Source organism: Sardina pilchardus, chromosome 21, assembly GCF_963854185.1.
Source record: "Sardina pilchardus chromosome 21, fSarPil1.1, whole genome shotgun sequence".
Taxonomy (NCBI): domain Eukaryota; kingdom Metazoa; phylum Chordata; class Actinopteri; order Clupeiformes; family Clupeidae; genus Sardina; species Sardina pilchardus.
In genome coordinates this window covers 23,736,705-23,747,425 of record NC_085014.1, presented here as the reverse complement: position 1 = coordinate 23,747,425, position 10,721 = coordinate 23,736,705, and the positions used below count along the sequence as shown (strand labels likewise).

General features: G+C 43.5%; 1 protein-coding gene across 1 annotated transcript; it reads left to right on the top strand.

Annotated features, from left to right (window-relative positions):
• Window positions 1–303: 303 nt before the first annotated feature.
• On the top strand, window positions 304–2,400 carry mid1ip1l (MID1 interacting protein 1, like). Its single transcript, XM_062524516.1, has 2 exons — window positions 304–427; window positions 910–2,400. Exon 2 carries the CDS (start codon window positions 996–998, stop codon window positions 1,479–1,481), a length of 486 nt encoding a protein of 161 aa, XP_062380500.1. The 5' UTR covers window positions 304–427; window positions 910–995; the 3' UTR covers window positions 1,482–2,400.
• The last annotated feature ends 8,321 nt before the right edge of the window (window positions 2,401–10,721 follow it).

Genomic DNA, 10,721 nt, shown 5'->3' with positions numbered 1-10,721 from the left:
TGTAGGTTCTCCGGCTCAATAAAACCAATGATTTCGTTTGCAAATGGAATAAGATGGTTATTTTTAGACACAGTCGATGGGTCATTTAAATGGTAAATTGCTTTCGCTGTTAACGTTTTTACAATGATAGCATAACCTGCATGGAACACTAAAAGACAGTTGAATCAGAGGTTAAGTGGAACCACGATATCTTCGGCGCAACTCTAGTGTCTTCCAGGGAAACACTGCCATTCTGGCCTTCTCTGATTGGTTATCGCGGCCGTCAGTCCTGCCGGCATCCTCCATATAAAACCCCCTGCTCAGCTGTGAGAGTGTGAGGAAGCTGATTGTCTTCTCCAGGGTTGGGAGTTACCATAAATAATGCTAGAGCAACTCGAATAAACGCAAGAGTTACCCATCATTTGTTTCTCACCAGAAGCTGATCTAGGTAAGAATTGCAATGGAACAGTTTCATGTTATTTTGGTGTTACTCATTCTTTTCCCTTGGGCTGCAAGGTCAAATGAATTGAGGACATTTTGTGCTATCTGACATGGCTAGCTACTTTTTCTCCCGGAACTAAGGGGTGCCAACTGAAGTGCTTTGCTACACATTTGCTTTTCCGAAAACGTTTTTTATTACACGTTTTCGAATGTAAACGAATGTGTCCTGTGTTGCCTAACGTAATGGGCTTTGAGGCTGTTGTATTCGTTCCTATAAGAGTTGGATAAGCTCTTAATGCCCCTGCGACACAGTTTTAGCCTCTAGGTCTGTGATTTCATAGATTAGGTTAAATGTGTTTTCTAGTGTCTAATTCTAGAAGGTAGAACAGCCTTTGCATGCTTCAATCTAAAAAGGAAGCGCATTGTCTTGTGCTATGAATTTGTATATTTGTTCATACAATTGAAATTTATTTTTATTTTCTAACACAGGCTTTATCAATTGGATTCAATTTCCAGCTCTACACTCAAGTCTCCATCTTAATCAGGACACCTTGTACCCGAAGTCTCCGTTCACCATGATGCAAATCAGCAGCGACCCCTGCAACAAGCACTCCCTCCTCAACGTGATGAACCGTTTCATGGCTGCAGCCAACAACATGGACGAGACCATCATGGTGCCAAGCCTGCTTAGGGACGTACCGTTGGAGGAGCAGGAGAGTAAAGAGCCCGTTAATCACAACAATAACGAACCGGCTATACCGAGTAAACAAAGGGACATGTACGAACACTATCTTCTGCTCAAGTCTATCAAAAATGATATGGAGTGGGGCTTGCTGAAACGAGAGATGAGCAGCGGTGCCAGCTTCCTGGAAATGGCAGTCAAGCAGGAGGAGCACCAGGAGAAGAGCGGCGTGCCGCCCGAGGATGACTCCGATCTTGAGGGCGAGTTTCACTTCCATCTAAGGGGACTGTTTGGAGTCTTGTCCAAGCTCACAGTGCAGGCTGACCACCTCACGAATCGTTACAAGAGGGAGATCGGGGGTGGAAGCCTCATGAGATAGACATGGGAGTTACATGTTGGAACACTGCTCCTAGGAGCACATTTTTGAAAGGGGAGCGGAATGGGCTGTAACCTCAGCACAGCTACAGGGTGTCTAGATTCCTGTGCTACCATTTTGATAGGCCACGGCTCATCGAAATGACTAACTTGTGACTTCCTTTTCTTTTCTGCTACAGCTTGATCTGTGGTTCAGTAATGTGCTCCCACCCAGCCACACACTGCCAACAGTGTTTTAAATGGTAAACCATTCTTGAATCTAACCTCTGCCCATGTAGCTTGCTCTGTAATGGCCACGCGACTCAGAAATAAGATAAAGGTGCTGTGATGTAAGATCAGGAGAGCCCCATGTAACTTTTTAAGTTGATTTAATTAGACTATTAACCTCGATAGTCTGTGCCATCAACAGGGGCCTGCATCAACTTGCTGCATTTCCAGCACCCTGTATTGTGCACTCAGGATTCTACATGTTGACCCAGTCTTTGTGTTTTGAGTGTATGCATATGCCACTCTTGGGGGGGAGGTGGTGGGAGAGAGGGGGATTTGGGGACGATTGGGGTTATGGACCCACATCCAGGTCCAGACCGTTATGACTATAGGAGACATTGAATGCTGGCAATTCTGTACCTCCTTTCTATTGGCTTGTCCTTTTGGCCCCTTAAGTGTTTTTTTCTCTTTGGCCCCTTGTTACTCTGATACACTCCTGATGTCATACAGCGTGCCTTGGTTTCTTGTATCCCAACTCTGTTCAGCTGTGTAAGATTTTACATGTGACTTGATGTATCACTTTACGCAGATACGCTCTCCATATGTCATGGTATTGTAAAACCACTAATTTCTATGTCTTTGTCCGAAAATATTTCAAAAGAATTTTATATTGAACTGTAATGCAGTACAACTATTGAATAAAGCATTAAAACACACCTGACTCTGGATTCTTTCCCTCCACATTTGTGGGTTTCCTGTGTTGCTTTTGTAGAATGTAGTGTGAACTGTAGATTTGATTAGAATGTGGCTGGATTGCCTGTGACTCTTGGCACGTTACATAATTTCATGTGCAATGGGTAAACTCTTAAGTGCGTTGCAGTTTGTTAACAACCTAAATCTTGATTGGGTCTTATTGGTTCATCCAATAAGGACACCCTCATATGGTGTTAAAGACCAGGGTGTCTTTACTTTTAAGCTGACTGCTTTGGTCAGTGAGGTGCTTGAGAGAGCCAGAACATTTGCTGGTCTGGAGTCAAAAGGTCTGTTACTTCAGTCATACTGCAGACCACAACATTTGTATCGAAGGCCATTTACATTTGAACTAATCTTATGCTGCTGATCATTGCATGGCTGTTGCCATTCTGTCTTGTGCTTGCAGAGAATGTGCTGCTCTGTCCTGTGACTGCAGTTGATTAATCTTGTTACTATGTAGAAAAGGCTTTAGCTTGGACCGTTAACAAGTGTTTGTTACCTCATGGTGTCCCACAAATGTGTATTGTCCCTCAGATACACAAAGCTTGTAATGATCTCTTTATTTCTGTATACATTTTCCACGGCAACAGTCCCAGAATCAGTAGCCAATTGGAAATGAGCATGTTTTTTTAGCACTCCAGTGCGTTGCACTATGATTGCCAACAGAGAGGGCCATGGATATCTATATGACTGAGAAAGAAACGGAGGTCATTTCTTAAGTCAACCGATAGGACAAAAGTCAGCCATCATAACTGAGCCTTAATGTAACCTATATATATAAAGTCATATACATCCAGGCATCATGATGGGCAGTGTTACCCGTGACTCAATGGAAGCGTTGAATGAGTGCAATCAAAGGCAGAATGCTATAGTCAGACCCTCGGCTGCCCACTCAAGTGAACTAGGTCACCCTCATCCGTGCGCTAACTGGGCCAGTTGGCCACTAGAAGCCTATCTGAATGGACACAAATGAAATAAATAAAACTGGGATTCACCAGGGCATCTGTTGTGCACACACAGGCTTACGGAGAAGAAGGGGAGTGGGAGATGTAAACCCACTCTAAATCTAACGCAAATCCCCCAAATTAAATTTAAGTGGAGATTAGGGTTTGCATTCATCATATTTTGTTATGCATGTCGTGCTTGTGTGTCTTCTGTAGAATAAACGAGGCGGTGAGATGATCCAGAACATGGAGAGTTCTACCAAGGGACATGCAAGATGTGAGTCACGTTGTGCACGTTGAGTGACCCGCTGTGAATCTTCCAGACGTGTGTGTGTGGAGCCAGGGGCACTGTCCAGTTTGCCACACGACACGGACTCCGGTCTCCTTGAAGGACATCCAACTTGGCTCCCACGGTGGTGTGAAAACGAAGTTGCAAAAGGCAGATGCATGACCGAGTCAGGGTCATACGGCGAGCTGAGTTAAGGGTTCAGACGGAGGGGAAAAGATTTGTAAGTGAAACAAGTTTAATGCTTCTGAACCAAACCTTAATTGAACATCAGTGGAAGGGAGTAAACTTCCTCTAAGACCTCTATCAGTAGACTGACGAGCACTCTAATTATGTTGTGAACATCACATAAACAGGAGACTCTGTGACGTACATCGCGGGAGGTGAATTTAACAGTGGCATTAGTGAATATGCCAGGACTTGCACAGTTTTGGTACAGTAGTCTGCCCACGCGGGTGAGCACACACACAGTGCGTGATCAGCATGACGAGACCTGGCACCGCTCTCCAGACTGCAAGCGTATCTCACCCAGCTGCCCTTGTCATGCCCACTTGCCATGTCGACATTTACTGGTAGGGGTTGCCCAACCGCCATAAACCTGGTATCTGGCATGGTAGGAATTATGACCGTCTACAGTTGAGTTCACCATCAGACAAGAAGATCTATGGGGTGTGCGGTCAGATATGACCCCACAGAGGCCAAGTTTCTCTTGTGCAATTAGGCCATCTGAAATATACAGCACGCTCGGGCATCAGCCAGACACAGATATATTGTGACTTTGCTGTCATTTCATTTTAACATGTATATTTTTAACTTTGTTGCAATAAATAGAGTTGGGCCATATCAAATTCATAAAAGCAAACGTTTAACCAGCAAAGATTTGGCATTTTATATTCACATTTTTGTTAATGTTTTATGAAGTTTTAGTCATGATTTGTTATAATCAGCTTCATTTAAAATGGGCCTTCTTAATTTATTTTGATTTAATTTAGAGACATGTAAAGTACATGTATGTGCTGATCGTAAGACAAAATGATTCTTTCCAACGTCATCACCGACATTGTAAACAACTCGCATCTCCTCAGCGCACTCCAAAGATCTAAACATGTTTGTTGGGCCTTACAGACGTTAGGCTTGTGCTCCTACTGTAATGGCCAGTGCCTGACTGTGGTTAGTGACGCTTGAAGAGGCCACCCTATTACACAACATCAGCTGGTTTGATGCCTCTGCTCACACCATGTCTCACAAAGGGCTGCCTTGTGTGGAATAATCAGGGTCAGAATGCAGCAGCAGCAGCTTGCTACCGTGCAGCATCTCCAGCAGGAGACACATGTGAAGGCCACTCGCTCGCCACAGCTCCCCTGCTCTGGAAGGGGGGAGGGAGTGGAGGTTGGGTGTGGTGGGGTGCGGGTTTGACGGGGGGGGGGGTAAGGTGTCATGGATCTTCAGCAGAATCAGTTCAGCTTCACTTGAAACTGCACTGATATGCCAGCTGTAACGGGGTTGGTGAGTTGGAAGGGTGGTGTTAGTTGACACGCAATATCTATAAAGCTGTATCATTTTATTGCTATCACCATTTTTTTTCCCACAGAGATTTTTATGGGAGACGTGAGGCCGTGCTGGTAAATTGTTGGTATAAATATTGTCCTTGATCTCAATACTTCCCCCTGAACTAATCATCCGAGCGCTTTTTTGTAGAGGAAAGATAAGCGCCCTGTGCCGTGTTGGGGACTAGTGAAATGCACTTGCTTGAACTTCATGTGAAGTATCTAAATTACTTTTTGCCTTATTTGTTTGTTACAACCACTACAAACAGTTTGGCATCATATTTCTGTACTGTAATTGAACTCCCCTTGACCAGCCCCTCCATCTTTTTGCTTTACTGTGAACGTACTGTATGCCCTGCTGACAACGTATTGGTCATTGGTCATCCACCACCACACGCTTAACCTTTGTGTATACAAAAAAGGTGCCCATTGATCAGTGCTCAGGCAATAATGTATTAATGCATAAACTTGCCCAATCTTAGCCCGAGGATGATTCATGGCCATTCTTCGGCAAGCACGTCACTGACAATCTCCACCGACCAAACGTATGATTTTACGATTATGAGTTATGCAAGCCAAGAGTGAATACAATTTCTAATGCAACACCCTCAAACAAATCAAGAAAGATGTACAGAATTAATCTTATTTTTTGGTTTAGATATGATCACTGACCAATCACATTTTACATCACATACAGTATATTGTGAATTTGATCTTGTTTTTGCAGAGTAGTCTGAACCACTTTTTGTTAGCTAACCTTGCCAAATTTCAGAAAATTGGCAGTTTGTTTAGCTTTACTTTTAAAGCAGCTTCCTCAATACTGGATTGGGGTTACTATTTAACTAGAGTGATGTTGTTGAACTTGTGCTCACTATGATAAAAGACAAAACCAGCATGCTCTAGTCTAGATAGCACAAGGAATACATTTTTTAAGGTTTATTTCCCAGTGGTCAAAAACAAAAACACAGTTTTGGAGGGCAGCGGTAACGCTCACCCCCTCAGTCATTGGATAAATCTTTTGTCTGTCCTCCTCAGCTGTGATGGCTGGAACATGGTGTTCCTCAATTGTGCAGATGGCTATACCACCGAGCAGCTTTCTGCATGAAGGCCTGGGCTGTGACACCCCCGCCCCCTCCCTCCAACTTCTGGAGGAAACAGCAGCCCCTTGGGCTACAACCAGAACCTCCACAGCACTTGATCTGTTGAGTGGAGTTTTTCCATGTGCTTTACTCTTTGCACTATGTCAGGGCGAAGATGTTGGAAAACACCCGCTATTCTGATACTGCATGGCTTGCACACAGACAAACCTATTCTGACTGGGTGCATGCATGCGCCCCCCCCCCCCCCCCCCCCCCCCCCCCCAAAAAAAACCCACACACGCCCTTCCGTATCAAGCCTCCAAGAGCTTATGAGGAAGCAAGTCAAATACGTGCAGAAAGTCCCTTGAACAAGAACTAAGGGGGAGCAAAAGTACACAGCACGTTTTATACAGCCATATCGTCAGACATGCACACAGTCTCACACACACACACACACACACACACACACACACACAAACTAACACAGCCATGCATACACACAACTTCCTCAGTAAGGGAGGGCTATGACCAGCATGCCCGCACAACACACACACAAAAAACTCTATACCCTAAGAATGTTCCGAGCAGACGAGGTTATGTAACCAGACAGATGGGCGTGGAGACCAGCCGGGGCTGTTTACTGCCTGATACAAGTCGTCTCCATGGTTCCACCTACTGTTCTTTCGCCTGAACAGATATATTCCCCCGCTTGCTAAGGCCAGTAGTCCCTATTGATCAGCAATGTTATCTCTTTGACCTGCAATCAATACTCCTGTCTGTGTGCCATTTAATAGAATATGGGGTAAATAAAAATAAAAAAATTACTGATTGTGCACAAGTGTTTTGTTATAACTTACATGATAAGAGGAAACAATGTCCATAGGTCAGTGCTTGCCTCCTTGGCGGTCTAATCGGGTTTAATCAGGTTTAATCAGGTTTAAATCAATGCAATTTATCAAATGTAGAGGAACACAACAGTGGCGACTAACTTCTCAGGTTTGCAACTTCACAGCACGCACAGCCCCAGGCCCAAGGCTCCTGCAGTGTTGCCCCCACAGAAGTGGGTCTGTTTGTAGTTTAGACAGGGGAATCAGCGTCAGGTATACGTCAAATGTCATGTCTTACGTCCGTTTAGTGAGTTTCACAAAAAAAAAAATGTGTTTAAGGATTGTAAACAATATATCATTCACATCTGATTTTAATCTTCACGGCCTCTGTAGCACAAGTTGAATCTGACTGAGCATCTGGTTATGTGGAAATAATGTAGGCCTACATGCAATAATTGTGTGGTTTGTGTTGCCTCTCTCTGTTGTGCAACATGGTGAAGTAATGCTAAGTCCCTTTCCTGTGTTGTCTATACCTTTATTTTTTTTATTTTTTTCCATCTGTCTCTCTTTCTATTTGCGTGTCTGTCCATCTTCCTCTTATTGTCTCTCCTTTGCCCACTTTATATTGACTGTTGCTAAAGCAATAATAACCCTGATAAGGCCGAGGTCATAACTTTGACCAGTCACACTCTTCCTTACGAGCAGGGCAATAAGAAAAAGGTTGAATCTAATGAACTATGAACTCTAATTGGACCATGATCATCACTGTCTAGACTGTAGAGAAACGCCTGTCCACGTGTGGATCGCGCTATCAACACTTGCTGACCGGCCAGCAGGCATGATTTAGTCCGAGAGGCAGACGGCCGATGTGTGGCAATACGTGACTGGCAGAAGCTCTTAATAGCGGCTAAATTTAGTGTCCAGGGATCGTTGTTCTGGACAGGGCCAACAGGACAGAAATAGTGTCACATAATCTAGCATTTGCACACAGGTTAACCTCTCGTTTGCATTCAGTCTCGCACTCACAGGCATTCACCTCAGTGACATAACGGTTGACAAAAGCGCTCCCTTTACAGCCCCTTTGAGTGAAATTGAGTCGTGCCTGGGGCTACACCAGTGCAGAGGTAGCACTAGGTCAGGCAGGTTTCACTTCCCACATGGAAAAGATATACAAAAAACGTATATGCCAGCAATGTGTTTTATATACAAAACTTGTATGATTCAAGAAAGTGATTCTTGAAAGTGGCCCCTTTCTCGTTTTCCTCATACAACGTCATATTACAGGTTACAATGTTTATATGTTTCAGGTTACACAGATTTAGCAAGGATCTTATAATGGTTTCACTGTCATATAAAAATCTATCAGGTTTTTAAAAACGAGAAAGGGGCCCCTTGTCAAGAGTAACACATTGCTGGCATATAAGTTTTTTCTATATCTTTTCCATATGGGTTGTCAAGAGAATGTATGGATTTACTGACTCAGAGTTTGTGACAGGTGAAAATGTTTCCCTTATTAATATCCACACAGGGCAGGAGAATGTGACTGCAATCACATTGCGTTGTTCTACAGCAATGTTAAACTACATTTTCAATGTCTGTCTGAGCTACATTGAGATGCTTTCTGCAGTGGGCCAAAGCAAGCAACTGCACGCAGCTTGAATGAGAAATGGCTGAAAAGGAAGTTTTGTAAAGGAAGTTTCTAAGCAGCAGAGACTCACTCACTCTGCCCCCTCCCCTTTTGTGTGTTTTTTTTTTTTTTTTTTTTTTTTTCAAGTTACATAATCAGTCCCCGCGATAAAACCCACTGAACTTTCCAAAAACAGGCAAGAGTGAGTTTCACAATAGGGTATATATGATTTGGCATTCTGCTACTGGGCAATTGAAGTGCAAACATGAAATAAAGGAGTGTCTTTTTCACAAGCTGAGTGTGAGAGGCAGCAGTTCAGTAGCTGGTAACCACAACAGCGCCTAACGGCTCAGCTTTGTTCAAGCGGGAGAGCTGTTTTTCACAGACATAGCTTTTCAAAACATAAATGCATGTGCACGTGTTTTGTAACCACTACACTGAGAAATATCAATACTTTATACACAAATGTAAGGAATGAATTTTGATATTTGATTTGGTGTCTGGGCCATTCAAGCACATCTCAAACCATATCTGTATTCCCTGTGGCCCTTGAGGTGTTAGGTTTCCTTTGGACTGCACAAGTAAACAGGTTGTTTCACTGGTGTTGAACAAAGTGGTGGCATTATAATGGACCTATCAGTAAATCTGTATTCCTCGAGGCTAATGATAGTTTACCTCTTTTCAGACCAACAATGCCCTTTTCAGTCCGTCAAACGAGTGCAAAGAGCTTCCCGTCAGTGTTATCCAGTTAAACTGAGATGACCCTCTGTGCTGTAAGAGCACTGCAACTTATGGCAAGGTAATTAACACTGAGCTGGAAGGGACTTAATTAAGTCACCATGTTCAGTTTTAGCTCAGTGTGCCTGATCACAGGTTATGTGCAGTCAAAAGTGCCTCTGGGTCAAACTGTCAGTGAATTTCTTTTTATATGCTGAAAACTTTAACTTCATCCATAAATATAGTCTTATGGAGGCATTTATTATTAAATCAGTTCATACTTATAAATGCTTAGTTTTACAGCAATCACTAGTCAATGTCCATTTCTTTATACATAAACACACAAAATGGATGCCACGTGTATCCAGTAGACCTACTCAATACAATATAGCAAGGAACACTTTGCAGATGAATGCTCATGTGGTTCTTCTCTAGGTGCTGCCATTACAAAATACCAGTGGATCTTGTAGAGACCTGTCCCAGTTTTAAACCAATAAGAACCCACTGCCCTACTGCAGAGAACCAATCAGCTGAGCAGACTTACAGGGGCTCGCTGAAGGAGTGGCTGTGAAATTTGAATCCGTGTATGAGATCACTGGGTTGTTCTTTTAGAAGTTCCTACTAACGACCAACAGGAAAGGCACTAAAAATGTTTTTTCCTCTTCTCAGCAAGTTAACCATGGCTTTTAACACTTTGTTCCATGTCAAATCTGTATACTGAGGGTGGTTTTCTACACTTCAAACACTTTCTTTCAAAACAAGACAGTGAGATCAGCCACCTTAAAAATCGCCCCCAAAACGCCTCTCTATAACGTTGACACAAACTGACATTGACGTTCAGCATAGTTTCAATCTGAGTCAGATATCACAGCTTCCAGCAGAGACCACTCCTCTCCGAGACGACTGCACGAACTGTAGTTACCCTACAGATTTACATATATATACTTTGCACTGCTGTGTGAACCAATCCTGGAGTGCGAACGCCTGAGCAGCAGCAGGCCTGAAACCAATCAGGGGGTCTATGCTATGTCAGTATGTCAGTGAAGGATTATGGCATGGGAATGCGTACGTGGGCTAAGGGGTGTGTGTGCAGTACTGTGCGGTGACTCACGGTCACAGATGTCTGTACTGAGCCCAGCTGTTTAACTGCACGGATTCCCTTCTTATCACACACAAGGACAAATGAAAACTGATAACTGGTCTTCTCCAGAATATGTTTACTTTTCTTTGCCGTGCAGTCAGGCATTACATGCTATC